The following is a 16,232-nucleotide window of genomic DNA, read 5'->3' as shown; positions in this document are numbered from 1 at the left end:
GTTTTTGGAATGTGGGAGGAAACCGGAGAAAACCCACGCATGCACGGGGAGAATATGCAAACTCCACACAGAGATGGCCGAGGGTGGAATTGAACTCAGGTCTACTAGCTGTGTGGCCTGCACGCTTGCAAACACTCACAAAAAAAAAATGGTGTTTGTTTGTCAGTGATGAAGAAATGGTCTAATGGTCAAGAAACTCTCGGACAGACAACACACAAGCACATGACTGTGTTGATGCTCCCGGCCAACCCATGGGACACGGAGAAATGTCCAATTTCCCCGCTTCTCTCCTTTATAACTTAAAATGAGCCGACAGTCACTTCATAAAGAGCCCTCTCCGACTACCTCATCTATTTTACACCAAATTAACTCTCCCTTGCCGCTGATTAACGATCAAATCTAAATGAATCAAATTAAAAACTGAAAATTATATTTGCAAAGCCCACCAAAAAAAAAAGCCGTAAGGAGGTGAGGCAAGGGGAAGTGCTTCTACCTCATATTAATAAATGAGCCTTAAAATCATAAATAATTGCATAAAGGGAAGAGGAGTGAAAATATAAGCTAAGATATGTAAAGATGGAGGAGAGAAGACTAGAAAGGGGAATGATATTTTAATAAAATGTTGATACAAATGATAAAGAATAATAAGGTAAAGGTAGAAAGTAAAAAGAGAGTCGGTAGAACAAGTTGAATGGGATGATGACCTAAAGCGGTTTAAGAGAACATCCATCCATTTTCTATGCCGCTTATCCTCACTAGGGTCGCCAGTTATGCTGGAGCCTATCCCAGCTGTCTTCGGGCGAGAAGCGGGGTACACCCTGGACTGGTCACCAGCCAATCACAGGGCAATATAGGGCAATATAGACAAACATAGACATAGTTTGTCTATAGCAGGGGTGGGCAAATATTTTGACTTGTGGGCCGCACTGAGTTAACAAAATTCTCCGGGGGGCCAGAACATATATTTAACATATATATTTATATAAATAAATATTTATATATTTAAATATATATATAATATAATATATATTTTTTATATATTTATTTTATGTAAATAAAATATATATATATATACAGTGAAGAAAATAAGTATTTGAACACCCTGCTATTTTGCTATTTCTCCCACTTAGAAATCATGGAGGGGTCTGAAATTTTCATCGTAGGTGCATGTCCACTGTGAGAGAGATAAACTAAAAAGAAAAATCCAGAAATCACAATGCATGATTTTTTAACAATTTATTTGTGTGATACAGCTGCTAATAAGTATTTGAACACCTGAGAAAATGAATGTTAATATTTGGTACAGTAGCCTTTGTTTGCTATTACAGAGGTCAAACGTTTCCTGTAGTTTTTCACCAGGTTTGCACACACTGCAGGAGGGATCTTGGCCCACTCCTCCACACAGATCTTCTCTAGATCAGTCAGGTTTCTGGGCTGTCGCTGAGAAACACGGAGTTTGAGCTCCCTCCAAAGATTTTCGATTGGGTTCAGGTCTGGAGACTGGCTGGGCCATGCTAGAACCTTGATATGCTTCTTACGGAGCCACTCCTTGGTTTTCCTGGCTGTGTGCTTCGGGTCGTTGTCGTGTTGGAAGACCCAGCCACGACCCATCTTCAATGCTCTGACAGAGGGAAGGAGGTTGTTCCCCAAAATCTCACAATACACGGCCCCAGTCATCCTCTCTTTAATGCAGTGCACTCGTCCTGTCCCATGTGCAGAAAAACACCCCCAAAGCATGATGCTACCACCCCCATGCTTCACAGTAGGGATGGTGTTCTTCGGATTGTACTCTTCATTCTTCTTCCTCCAAACACGCTTATTGGAATTATGACCAAAAAGTTCTATTTTGGTCGCATCTGACCATAAAACTTTCTCCCATGACTCCTCTGTATCATCCAAATGGTCATATGCAAACTTAAGACGGGCCTTGACATGTGCTGGTTTAAGCAGGGGAACCTTTCGTGCCATGCATGATTTCACATCATGACGTCTTAGTGTATTACCTACAGTAACCTTGGAAACGGTGGTCCCAGCTCTTTTCAGGTCATTGACCAAGTCCTGTCGTGTAGTTCTGGGCTGATTCCTCACCTTTCTTAGAATCATTGAGACCCCACGAGGTGATATCTTGCATGGGGCTCCACTCCGATTGAGATTGACCGTCATGTTTAGCTTCTTCCATTTTCTAATGATAGCTCCAACAGTGGACCTTTTTTCACCAAGCTGCTTGGTAATTGCTCCGTAGCCCTTTCCAGCCTTGTGGAGGTGTACAATTTTGTCTCTGGTGTCTTTGGACAGCTCTTTGGTCTTCGCCATGTTACAAGTTAAAGTCTTACTGATTGTATGGGGTGGACAGGTGTCTTTATGCAGCTAACGACCTCAAACAGGTGCATCTGATTCAGGATGATACATGGAGTGCAGGTGGACTTCTAATGGGCAGACTAACAGGTCTTTCAGGGTCAGAATTCTAGATGATACACAGGTGTTCAAATACTTATTTGCAGCTGTATCACACAAATAAATTGTTAAAAAATCATGCATTGTGATTTCTGGATTTTTCTTTTTAGTTTATCTCTCTCACAGTGGACATGCACCTACGATGAAAATTTCAGACCCCTCCATGATTTCTAAGTGGGAGAAATAGCAAAATAGCAGGGTGTTCAAATACTTATTTTCTTCACTGTATATATATTAAATATTTAAATATATCATTACATATTTAAATAAAAATGTATTAACACACACACACTATTTTATGCTTATAATTTTCCTTTAATTATTAATCTAATTTTATCTGTAAAAGTGTTATACTATCAGCTGTATGTTCTCATGTTCTTTTTTTCCGGAGCACTTTAATCATCAGACCACATCAAACTATGTCATTTAATTTAACAGTTTTGTTGGGTTTTTTTTTACTAAATAAGACATCCGACTAGCAAGTCATGTTGCTAGTTTGTATGAATATATTAAAAATTTAAATACGGTCGAGTAGTTAGCACGCAGACCTCACAGCTAGGAGACCAGGGTTCAATTCCACCCTCGACCATCTCTGTGTGGAGTTTGCATGTTCTCCCCATGCATGCGTGGGTTTTCCTCCCACATTCTAAAAACATGCTAGGTTAATTGGCGACTCCAAATTGTCCATAGGTATGAATGTGAGTGTGAATGGTTGTTTGTCTATATGTGCCCTGTGATTGCCTGGCAACCAGTTCAGGGTGTACCCCGCCTCTTGCTCGAAGACAGCTGGGATAGGCTCCAGCACCCCCTTGGCATTTGTGAGGATAAGCGGTAGAAAATGAATGAAAGTTGAAAGACTTGGAAAGGAACTGGCGGGCCGGATTCAAACGCTTGGTGGGCCGCATGTGGCCCCCGGGCCGTAGTTTGCCCACCCCTGGTCTATAGCTTACAGGGTTGGACCAGGAAGAGGGAGGGATGATATAATGTTTGCAACTACTTTGCAAGTAGCTGCAAGCAGAAGCTAGAAGGCCCTGTCCGCATGAAATTGTTCCAAGGATTTTTATTCCGATTTTGTAAATAGTTGCATCCAGATGGGAATCAATCACTGGGTGAAAACTGGTCATATGACGTCATCATTTTCTGAAAGAAGCGGGTTGCTTGTCTACACGGAAACGACAAGGAGTCGTTTTCAAATTTGAAACCGTTTATAAAAAAAAATGTGTCTAAAAGGCTGAAATGATAAAATACAATTTTTTTTTTTTACCTGAAAACATCTCTTTGTTGATAGCCCCTAAAAGAAGGAGCGGGACTGAGGGGTGACAAAAAGCCAAAGTGAGAATGTGTGAGCGTGACAGCTAAAGCCAACACAGAAAAAAAGGGAAGCTTTTGACTTTTGGAAAAAAAAAAAAGATAAAAAAAGATATGCCCACCCTGCAACCAAGTTATATAAAAGTGCCAGTTGTTTCTGCTGAGGGCATTGAAGAGGACACCATTTGCATTTCCTTTATTGCTGCTGTAGTCTGACTTAGGTAAAGGGCCGCTTGAATTGAAAGATAAAAATAAAGAGCTGATACTAAGGAGAGGAAAGAGGTGTGTGTGTGTGTGTGTGTGTGTGTGTGTGTAGTGTCATGCAGGGACTTTTTCATTTATTTATTGTTTTTTCCCTCCTAAAAAACGGAACAAATCTTAAGCAGCAGTGCCTGAGGCGGTGGGCAGGTGGCCGTGGTTACGCTTGTGTGATCATGTGTGAATGTGTGTGTGGAAGACGATGGCCATGTGTATTTCTAAGAACCACATTCATGAAGTACACTCTTCTAAACCTTCTTGCTAGCTTCTTGTTGACATTCTATTCCCATTTCAGATCAATAGGGTGACTTTTTTTTTTTTATTATTACATTACAATCAACTCCAGAACACTCCCCTTCTCTCTTCAATTGCCATTGTTCACTGATGGCACAATTGTCCATAGGTATGAATGTGAGTGTGAATGGTTGTTTGTCTATATGTGGTGCACCAGGGTGGACCCCGCCTCTTGCCCATGTGCAGAAAATGGATGGATGGGGTACACATATGTATGTGGTGCGTTCGAGGATCGTCTATCAAAGTAAAAAAAAAAAAACACTTGATAGTAAAAAAGTGGGTTTTCTAATATTGCTGTATATAATGTATATACAGTATATACCGTTTAAAAAAATGCATAATCACATATTTAATTATTAAAAAAAAATTAAAAAAGTTATTGCAGAGAAAATTTCCATTGTTCCTTGTTTAAAGTAAAATGTTGTTCTGATGAAAGTTCGTGATGGTGTCATTTCAAATGTCAGTTCCACTGTACTATGGCTACATTAGTGGGACAAATTAGCTATCTTAGAGTATTCATTCATTCATTCATTTTCTACCGCTTATCCTCACGAGGGTTGCGTCCCAGCTGTCTTCGGGCGAGAGGCGGGGTACACCCTGGACTGGTCGCCAGCCAATCACAGGGCACATATAGACAAACAACCATTCACACTCACATTCATACCTATGGACAATTTGGAGTCGCCAATTAACCTAGAATGTTTTTGGAATGTGGGAGGAAACCGGAGTACCCGGAGAAAACCCACACATTCACAGGGAGAACATGCAAACTCCACACAGAGATGGACGAGGTTGGAATTGAACTCCTGCGTGCTAACGGTTGCTGTGCAGCCTATCCTATATCAGACACGTTCAACATGCTAGAGTGTCACCTTTGGAACTAAAAAAAAATCCCATATATCTCATGTTAACTTTGAATCATATGTTTTACTTTATTTTTCTCCCCTGAAGTCTTCTTCCACCTCTCACTTTGAAAAGCCCAGGACTAGACCCTGCCTGTATGTGGTTTCCACTCTGTAGACTCCCTGCTAAAATAAAATAGGTGGGATAGAGCAGACCACTTAGACTGAGCTCTAGTCACAGTGCTATCGCTCCTTTCTGGATGGAGCTGCAACCAGATGCCACCCATACACACACACACACACATACATACATACACACACGTACACTTAGTGAGGAGAGACACTACAGGGCCAGATTTAGCCGCATGCTTCCCATGAGGAAGGACCAGACGCCACTGGTTGTCTGGCACCATCACCATCCTCTTTCATTTCTCCACATCACTCTGCACTCCTCTTTCCTTGACTTATCTTATATTTTCACCATTCTTACCTTTCCAGAAAATTACATTATTCCAAATAGTCCACTAAAATAAGTGAGGAATATTTATTTTAGCCCATTAAATGACAAATTCTACATTTTAAACCTAAATCTAGGGCAGCATGGTAGTCGAGTGGTTAGCGCGCAGACCTCACAGCTAGGGGACCAGGGTTCAATTCCACCCTCGGCCATCTCTGTGTGGATGTGTGCATGCGTGAGTTTTCTCATTCCAAAAACATGCTAGGTTAATTGGCGACTCCAAATTGTCCATAGGTATGAATGTGAGTGTGAATGGTTGTTTGTCTATATGTGCCCTGTGATTGGCTGGCGACCAGTCCAGGGTGTACCCCGCCTCTCTCGCCCGAAGACAGCTGGGATAGGCTCCAGCACCCCCACGTGACCCTCGTGAGGAAAAGCGGTAGAAAATGAATGAATGAATGAATGAATGAATGAATGAAACCTAAATCTATTCAGAACCAACACAGCAGCAGCTGCATATGGACGACAACACACACCCAGTGACACAGACTGTGGCATTCCAACCAATCTACCTCATTAGGTCTTAGGGAGCATGGCCCAAGTTGGCACGAGCTGCGGCTATATGCGAGTGTGCAAGCGAAGCCGCATGCCAGGGTTTATATTAGCGGTGCGTGGTCTTGTGTCCCTGCTAGTGTACCATCTGAATCCAGCTGGCCGTTTACGACTTGATAGAGATGGAAGCTTGGACATGTTGTGTGGCTTTAAAGCAGGACGCCCGTTTGTGAGACGCGGCTGCACTGTTGTCAGTAGGAGCATATGCACGGCACACATGCACTGTCTGCTGCCAAAATGGTTATGTTCAATTCTGTGATGTGCGGGTTGTATTCTAATTATTACTTCTTATGTGTGATGACGGTCTTTTTTTCTTTATTATTTTCAGCCTTTTACCTATCACACCCTTGCACATACACACACTTCTGTCAAAGCCCCGCCCCTGTGACCTTTTGGGCTCAAGCTGACGCATCGTTATGACCTCATTAAAAATGGACAGACAGTCATTGCCAGAGGGGAAGTTCTCATAATAAAGTCAGGCTTTTTAATTGCCTCGCTCCAGAAATTAGCTGCTACATATTGGTGGGTGGGCGCCCCCATGTTCCGTCCCTCCTTGCCTTCCTCCCTCCCCCCTGCTTGTTTACTCCTCTTTCCTTCCTTCCTTTCCTCACTCGTTGGAAGCAGGAGACACTCAAGGGCTGGATGCTTGGACTTAAATGATACTCAATATGCTGCATTATTACATGCATTATATAGTTCTTATTACATATTGCAGCTGTACCTAATGCTGGCTGTTGATGCTTTCAGATTAATAGCAAGAACTAAGCTTCCAGGGTACAAAAAATAAAAAGATAAACGGATACGTTAAGCTTCTTGAAAGAGCCATTCATCTTTTCTCATTCTTATTTGAATTAAAACATATAAAAAGCTGCCTCTCCAAATGACCCTTATTCATATGTATAATGTGTATTAAATTCACAGCCTCCAATACAAATGGCACGGCTGCGGTTTGTCAGGTTGATATATACTATATGTATGTAGGCCTATGATGCATGTGCGGCAACTAAAGGTAGCTATTTGTTCTGCGCTTCGGGATCACATCCTTCCACTGCAAGACAATAGCTGTGATTCTTCCTTATTGCAAAAGCCTCTAGTAGTTGAATTGAACAAATAATAGTAATAACACACATCAAGCCAATGGTGAGACAAGTGGGGGCTGCCAGTAATACACACACTTACATGTGTATGGCGCATACAAGCAGACGTGGGGGACATAGCTTCTGCAGAAGTGGGATGGACCGGGAGAACAAACGCTACAGCAGCAGCTTGAAAAAAGTGTGGAGGAACTACAGAAAGGATGACTTCGCAATTGCAGTGGGGAGAAAGATTTTGTTACACACTCAGGAAAATGATTCTGCTGTTTTTTTTGCAAAGCAACCCGTTTGAGATATGGAATATGGAATAGGCAGGAAAAGAGTTTCTGCACCTTGTCATGTTTGTTTCATAGAACAACAGCATGAATGGAGTGAGCTCTTTGCTTTTTGGGTGGAGGCGGGGCTGCTGGCATACACACAGAGTGCAAAAGAGTGTAACATAACATATGCCTTTATTCGTCCCTCAGTGGGGAAATTCGTATTATTAATTAAATAAGTAGATTCCAATATAATCATATATTATTTGTATTTTTTTTATTGCACTTTTCTTCAACTTCATGTTAACTCATTTTCCTGCCAAAGATGTATTCATGTGTTTTATATATATATATATATATATATATATATATATATATGTCTTTTACATTTTTTTGCACAGGAGGCACAAAGAGGTGTTGATGCAACTCCACAATGGAAGACATCATGTTTGGTGCAGTTTTAAGCTAAAAAAAAGTGCATTTTATAAGAGCTCGGCATGCATCTCTCCAATTGAAATCCCTGCTCTGCAACTGTTGTTGAGTTGTTTATGTTGTGGCCTCGACGTTTAAACATTTCCTCTAAATATATACCATATGGCTACATTTGTGTAAAAGTGAAAGTGAAAGAACTACATCTACTATAGCTGCTGGGTGTGTGGTCTACAAAAGCAAATAACCGCCAAGGTCTCTGCCAGAAAGCATTGGCATTACCAGCTGCGGCTGTAGGCAACCTCCTAATATAGTTTTTAAAAAGTCAGTCAGGTTTGCTGCATTTGAAGTATCATGGGTCATCAAGTGTTCATGTGCACTTTCTCATGCACTACAGATTATTACACCATTTTGGAAATAGCAAGCTTTTTCCAATGTAATATCATTATTAATGCATTACACTGACATTACATCCGTGTACTGGAAGGTGAGAAATTGTGCAGGTGTACCTAATAAAGTGTCCAGTGAGTGTGACACTGCCCAGCAGTGGGATGTGGAGGTGAGTGGATGGATGAAGTGGTCCAATAACAGTGAGTGGGAAGAAGAAGAAGACAAGAATGGATGGTGAGGAGCCACATTCCCTGACCACAGCGAGTAAAAGTGTGTGTGCGAAGGGAGGGCGTGGACCAGGTCTCTCATCAATTACAACCTTGAACCTCCTTCTCCCTCCTCTGCTTTCTCTCACACACACTTTCTACTTCATTCGGACACCCTGCCCCCGCCCTCCTCCCCCACCTGGCCTTTCTCATCCTCCCCCCGGCCCCTCTGCTCCGCTCCTATAAATCAATCTCCTCTCCCAAGCCTCCTCGATACCGTTATTTCTGTTTCTTTCTCCATCGTTTTCTTTCCATGGCCGAAAGTGCGGTGGGAGTGGAAAGGTCAGAGGTGACAAGACCAAAGGCAGGCAGAGAGGGAGGTAGCGGTACCAGGGGGGTGAGGACATGAGAAATGGAGTGTGTTTAATCAAAGTGGTGCCATGGCAGTCATAACAGTTTTTCCTTTCAGGCATTGCTGGTTCATGTTGGAGAAGAAATGATCCAATAATTTACACGTTCATCATTAAGACATAGATAATGGCTGTGGCTGTGGAAAGCGGACCCGATAGAACCAAACCAATGAAACAAGAATACATTAAATTGTGTTGCATGTAGCATTTTTATACGTAAATCATTGGAGTTAGGAATTAGCAGGAAAAAAAGGATGCTAAAAAACAGCTACAGAAACCTGCTGATAATGCTAAATGTGTATGTTTTAGTTTTGTGTCACAGCCCATACATTCAAACCCAGATTTTCGTATGCCGTAGTTTTTGCATGATTCGGTTTTGGTCAACATTTCTGCCAAAATGTTGCCCCGGTTTTTGTACAACATTAACTAGTCTGCTTGCCCTATAATGTATCATTGCGCAAAAACGAGTATATCACCTTCCACATTGCTGACTCTCACTGTCCGTGCATACTATTACAGTGGGACAGCCAAATAACCTGCCATGGGGCCAAAAACTTTTAGGTGTCCGGCACGGATTCATTGAATTTACATTATTTTGTATGCTTTACCTTTTAGTATGTTTTGGTTTTCATCTGCCCCTTTGGATTAGGTGAATGACAAAAATTGGGCATTGGGCATTAGTGAGATATCAATAGTAATATTCCACATTTAAACTGTTTCTATCCAGCTTTTTTTGTTGTGTTTATGTTTTTCAGGAGAGCCCGAGTCAACCCCTGTTATGTTCTGATGCTAGTTGTGTAAAATTTTATTAAAAACAATTAAAAATTGTATTTATTGTTTAAAATGTCAAGGAAAAAGAGTAATATGAGCAGCAAAAATATGACTAATAACATATATTTTATACTGGTTCCAGATAAATTATTGTGGCACAATATTGATCCCTGTCCTGCATCTGTTGTTTTTATGCATTGCAGTGTATTTTCTTAATAGAATATGATAGTACACATGCATTGCTATGTTAATGCTACATGCAACACAGCTAACAGAGAAAGATTAGGAAGAGACCTTTTCCCTTACCCTCCCTCAGCATGCCCACTGTCAGACACTTCATGAAGCGGCAGGCCTGGCAGGACTTGCGTCTCCTCTTGGTGATTTCACACTCATTGGTGGCTGGACAGCTGTATTCTATGTTGCCTGTGGACACCATAGAGGAGAACGTGAGATCAATAGGTAAACACATTGGGGAAAAAAGACAATTATCCGTGATCACGGAGCCAGCATACGTTGATATAAATCACCATACAAATATTTCAGTTTTAAATAGAATGAACACAATGAGAGCATTAACACAAGCGACTAACATGGACAGTTTTCCCAACTGGAATTAAATAAAAAGTACTACTAGAGGTGCTTGGGAAGTGGCATTGTCGTACGGACGGTCAACAGACGGACGGCAGGTACACTAGTGGTTCAAATGTGAATGACACCCCTTATGACTAAAATAAATGAAAACATTGCCATATTTTGTAACACAATTATTGACTTGCAAAATTTGATGTTGTGACAGGCCTAGTATATACCATGTTTATATAGCCCTAGGACACAATATTCAATATTATTGAAAAATCAGTCACAATCATCAAAAATGGCCGATACCGGGAAGGAAAATGGCTGCCATTGAATGTGTTAAGAATAAAAAATGGGTAAATAAACTAAAACACACTGAGAGGGCGCATACGTAGATGACGTGGATGATATTTAGTATTCTACACGGGTCACCATATGTCAGTAGTGTAATGTTCAATGAGACATACAGCATTTGACCTGATAGCTGGAACAACAGGCTTTTATTGCAGGTTGAGACAATAATAAAAACATAGGCTCCTGTCTCGGCCGTAACTCATACCAAGCTGAAACTCAACTCTGAACCCCTGATGTCACTTCCTCTGCACCCACCACTCAGTTCCCCTTGGCAACTAGTCTTATTTATGTCTATTATATAGCATAATATAGCAATAAAGGTGTGTCAGTTCATGTCTAGAAGGCTACAATAATAATAATAATAATAATAATCAGGTTTTACATGCTACAGCCAAATAAATATTTCATTTCTAAATAAGGAATCCAACTTTGCTGACCTGATAGCTGGAACAACAAGCTTTTATTGCAGGTTGAGACAATAATAAAAACATAGGCTCCTGTCTCGGCCATAACTCATACCAAGCTGAAACTCAACTCTGAACCCCTGATGTCACTTCCTCTGCACCCACCACTCAGTTCCCCTTGGCAACTAGTCTTATTTATGTCTATTATATAGCATAATATAGCAATAAAGGTGTGTCAGTTCATGTCTAGAAGGCTACAATAATAATAATAATCAGGTTTTACATGCTCCAGCTAAATAAATATTTCATTTCTAAATAAGGAATCCGACTTTGCGGAAATTCTGTAGTACTGAAGTACTGTATTGTTTTTAATTGGACAGTGATTTAAAAAATGCAGGACTGTGGTGTCATACTGCTTTGTTGATGAACTGTAGGTAGCTGACATAATTCATACGCATATTTATATTTACCTGACAGCTAGGTGGATAGATAGATACTTTATCCATCTCCCCTCTGATATTTGTATATTTGTATTTATCTGTTATTTGTTGTGTAAAGCATTTCTATGCTTTCTTCTGTCTCCACTTGCTGTCTTATCTTGTATCCTGCTTTACAGCTTCCCTGGAAAGCTTTTTTTTCTTCATTTTAGAGACAGTTACGCCTTCTCCAAATGCACCTAACAGGATTGTCTTGTTTAGGGAACGTAAGCAATAATGAGATGTACATTTAAAGCACCAAATAACAATTTCATTCTTATTCCTATAGTTCCTGCAAACAGCGAGAGTACAACCAGCATCCCAGCAAGCTCAAGTGTCTCCCTGTGAAAGAGAATAAACAGTGATTACTATTGACTGCTGCTGAGGAGAGGATGTTTTCTCATTACTCCGCTGATTAAGGGGGCTAGTTAGCCTGGAAAAAAAAAAAAAAGACTAAACGCACAAACTCGTCTTAATGGGTAACAAGATGCTCGTTAATTGGACCATGTTAGTTAAAGTAACTGGCTAAACATGCTAAATGCTGGGGGAAAACCTAATGGACGCCTCTAATGGGACATGCTAGAAGATACTGGTGGTGCAGCAGATTAATTCAGCAATTACTTATAAGCGCTAAGGCTAGATGTGCTAATGACACCAAACCGTAGTAATGGATCTCGTTAGAGTAGCTAAATGAATAAGTGTGCTGAAGAGACACTTATAAGCAGGTGATTTGCGGCACCTCAAAGCTCGGGCTATGTGAGTATAGTATAGTTTGCATGAAGGATGCTACATAGTAAACATATTATATTGACTTCCATTAGTAGAAGGACTCTCAAGTCCGTGCTTGGCAATCTTTGTATGCTACCACACAAACACACAGAGAGCTGCACAGAGAGGGGTTAATAGCAGAATGTCATTCCTTCATGTGACCATCTTTATTTCTGCCTTCACGCCTCTTCTTGGACACCGGGTCCGGCTTATAAAGCCCAATGATTCCTCTTGGAGGCTTCTTTGTATAATATGTGCACTGTTGGTGGCTGTGAGGGGGGGATATATGAGGGCCTCAAATCCCCTGCAATCTCCTTTGAGGTGTGTGCGTGTGTTCACCTGCTGCAAGTCAATTGACCACCACTGTGGACACAATGGAACATTCCTTTTTTGTGCTACATAAACAAAGCATTGTGATGGAGACTGTTGGACGACAAGGTGACATATTGTAAACCTTTTACCGTACATAATCATAAAAACTGTATTGATATTTTATGATACATTATTAGATTGCCATAGAATAATCATTTAAAAACTATTTATAATGGTTTTATAATTAGTTTGACCCTGGAACAGATTATTTCCATTTCCTTTATTCCAAACCATGATGGGAAAAACCTTAGATGGCTAAGAAAAATCTGATCACAAATTCATCTACCTCTGGAAGAAATCATCAATAAATCCATGATTAATTGACGATAATTAATTTTGGTGATTAATCCTGGTATGACTTTAAAATGAAATCCACAGATTTCAGCCTCAGATGTGAATATTTTTACATTTCCTTCGCCATCCATAAAAGAAGACTTATTATTTTTGTGTTTTAGGCAAAATAAAAAGATATTCACACACAGATTATAGTTTTTTGATTCTATTCTGATATGTTGCAGACCAAACAACTAACTGTTTGTGTTTGGTTCATATTGGTCCATTGAGAGACTAATGGATTACTTGATTAATCAAGATTAATTGACTAAAGAAAATAATCATTAGGTGGAGCCTCTGTCTTTATTCTTTTAGTTTAGAGTTTTTGGGATAAAAACTCATCCAAGTACTCAAACTGGTCCCTATCCTGATAAACTGCAGTAACATTTCCTTGTTGTCTTTTGTGATGGAAATACATTTCCTGGCATGAAAACGTTCCTTAAATGATTACAATATAGTTGACTTCTTTTAATTTCTCCACAATTTTATGCGTCTTTGCATGTCTCTGATCTCATTCCATGCCACTCCCCCATACGCTCCTTTATGTATCCCCCTCTCTCAATAAGGGGGTGATAGATGCACGTTGTCAGGTGTTGCTGGACTGACGCCACAGAAACAGCAGCTGCCACAGCCACTTCCTCCATGCTGTGACACTCACACACACAAACACACACACACTCTCCATCCACACGCCCCCCCCAACTTTCCAACATTTCTCGTCTAAAGACATTGTCCATTCAAATGCCGACTCTCAACGTTCCTATCTTCTTCTCACTTTCTTTTTTCCACTCCAAACTCTATCCTCCTCCTCCTCCCTGTCCAGCTGGAAGGGTTTTTTTGGTGATTACCTGCGGTTTTATTGGCTAATGGCTTGAAACATACCAATATGGCTGCCATTGCCCATCTGAGGCTGGCATGGCTTTCTAGCCAAGGTAAACAACACAAACACATTCACATGTTATTGACATGGATGCAAGCCCACACGCATGTAGGCCAACACACGCACACACACACACATACACTCCATGGAGGAGTTTGGCTTGCATGGCGGCCAAAGATAATGTTATGACCCATTTGCTCCAGAAGATAGAAGCTAGCACATAAGTAAGGAATACCAACTGGAATGATCCATCATCATCAAGTATGAATTAAAATGATTCATATTCATGCTCAAATGAAATATCAGACTCACATAAATATTGACTTGGTATTATTTAGTCTTTGTTTCTTCATTATTATTTTGCCTTCAGTGGCACTTGTTAATATATATATATTTTTTTTCCATTGCTTGTAAAGTGTCCTTGTTTTTTTTGGAAAGGTGTCATATTATTATCATATGGGGAGTTATTTAACAGCATAGTGAATAAAAAGGTTGGAACAATAAAATCAAAGATTATTATTATCATCATCAAATGGGGACTGGACGCATTAAAAGTTATTTTAAGACAAGAAAAAGAAAAAAACACTCACTGAACGCAATATTAGGAACACATTCAATACAATAGCTGTATGAAAAATTCTGCCTTTTTTATACTCATGCTAAATTTTCAGTGTTTAATATGTGCAGGTGTATCTAATTAACTGTCCAAAAGTTAGAATCCCTCCATTTCCTGCCAGCGGCCCTGCAATCCCAACATGCAGACCTCCATGACCTGCAACATACGGTCCATCTCCAGCCAAGGAAAGCCAGGATTACAAGCGGAGTGAAAATGATAGAAGAAGAGCAGGGTGGCCAAACAGTGGAAGGTCACACTCAAATAAGCTGTGCATCATATCTATACAGTCACGGCTCTCTTGTTTTTCATCTGTTCCACCAGTCCTCACCTATTGAACTTTTAACAAACCTCTCTAAATGAAACAGGCCACTTTAGACAGTGTCGCAATAGCGGATGAATTAGAGGTCAAAGCAACACACAGAGTGATTACAAGGTCGTCTGTATGTGTGTGACAGTCTATTTAAGTGTGTCTCGTGTGAGTTTATCTCTACATGCGTGGGCTCCAATCTCTTTGCCAGGCGTGTACCGTGGCCTGATCTCATCACATCATAAACACATACAGGTCATCTCTGGGCAGTGGTGAGCATCTAGTGGATATAAGACCACCACCACCACCCCCACCACCACCGCCCTCCCTCTTGTCTCTTTTGTTTTCTCTAGGGTTTTGCTGGGAAAGCAGCTTATCAGAAGCAAAAGAAAGCAGCGACAGATAGGTGGTTGGATGGAAAGGTGGATAGATGAATCCTGTCTGATATGATTGACCGACTGACTCCATAGATCAATGACTGACTGGCTGGCTGGCTGGCTGGAAGCTGAGTTTTCCTTGAGCGAGATGACTGACAACTCACTCATGGGTCTATTAGTCCTCACAAATTTGACCTATTCTTGCACTAAGCATTAAAACAAACATGCAAAGTTCAACAGAACTATGCACAGATACAATGCATAAAATAGAAATGCATCGATATTTTTATTAATATTATTATATTGTATTGGATATCATTCGTATAGATCAGGGGTGGGCAAACTACGGCCCGGGGGCCACATGCGGCCCACTAAGCGATTGAATCCGGCCCGCCTGTTGCTTTTTAAGTATTTCAAATTTTAACATACAATCTGGAAACATAACTTGCAAGTCGGACGTCTTATTTAGTAAAAAAAAAACAAAAAAATTACAAATTAAATGAAAATAAATAACAAGAAAAAATATATATATTAACAATATATATATATAAATAAATGTAGGATATATTAAATGACTGATGTTTAAAGTGCTCCTGAAAAAGTTTTACAGATAAAATTAGACCAAAAAAATCTAGAAAAATTATAAGTATAAAATAGTGTGTATGTTAAATATATGTTATGGCCCCCCCGGACAATTTTGTTAACTCAATGCGGCCCACCAGTCAAACGAAATGTCGTTGCCTGGCTCCCGTGAAATAATAAATAATAAATAATAAATAATAAATAATAAATAATAAATAATAAATAATAAATAATAAATAATAAATAATAAATAATAAATAATAAATAATAAATAATAAATAATAAATAATAAATAAATACTAAATAATAAATAATAAATAATAATGTGGAGAATAAATTGATTACATCAAATATGAACAACAATGTACAGTGTAAACAGTAATTGTACAAATAATTTAAATAATT

General features: G+C 39.9%; 1 protein-coding gene across 5 annotated transcripts in view; it reads right to left on the bottom strand.

Moving 5' to 3' along the window:
* Positions 1-16,232, bottom strand: part of esrrga (estrogen-related receptor gamma a) — an 84,893-nt gene that overhangs the window by 39,618 nt on the left and 29,043 nt on the right. For 3 of the 5 annotated variants that reach the window (XM_058088715.2, XM_058088711.2, XM_058088713.2), the window contains exon 4: positions 10,077-10,205. In XM_058088715.2, coding sequence (XP_057944698.1) covers positions 10,077-10,205 — 129 coding nt within the window. The remainder of the gene's footprint in view (positions 1-10,076; positions 10,206-16,232) is intronic. The other 2 variants (XM_058088712.2, XM_058088714.2) reach the window with 1 other exon arrangement.

This window comes from Doryrhamphus excisus, linkage group LG13 (genome assembly GCF_037039965.1).
Source record: "Doryrhamphus excisus strain RoL-2023G ecotype Guam linkage group LG13, RoL_Dexc_Guam_v1.1, whole genome shotgun sequence".
Lineage (NCBI taxonomy): Eukaryota > Metazoa > Chordata > Actinopteri > Syngnathiformes > Syngnathidae > Doryrhamphus > Doryrhamphus excisus.
The sequence above is the reverse complement of the archived record's forward strand: the minus strand, read 5'-3'. Positions and strand labels throughout refer to the sequence as shown.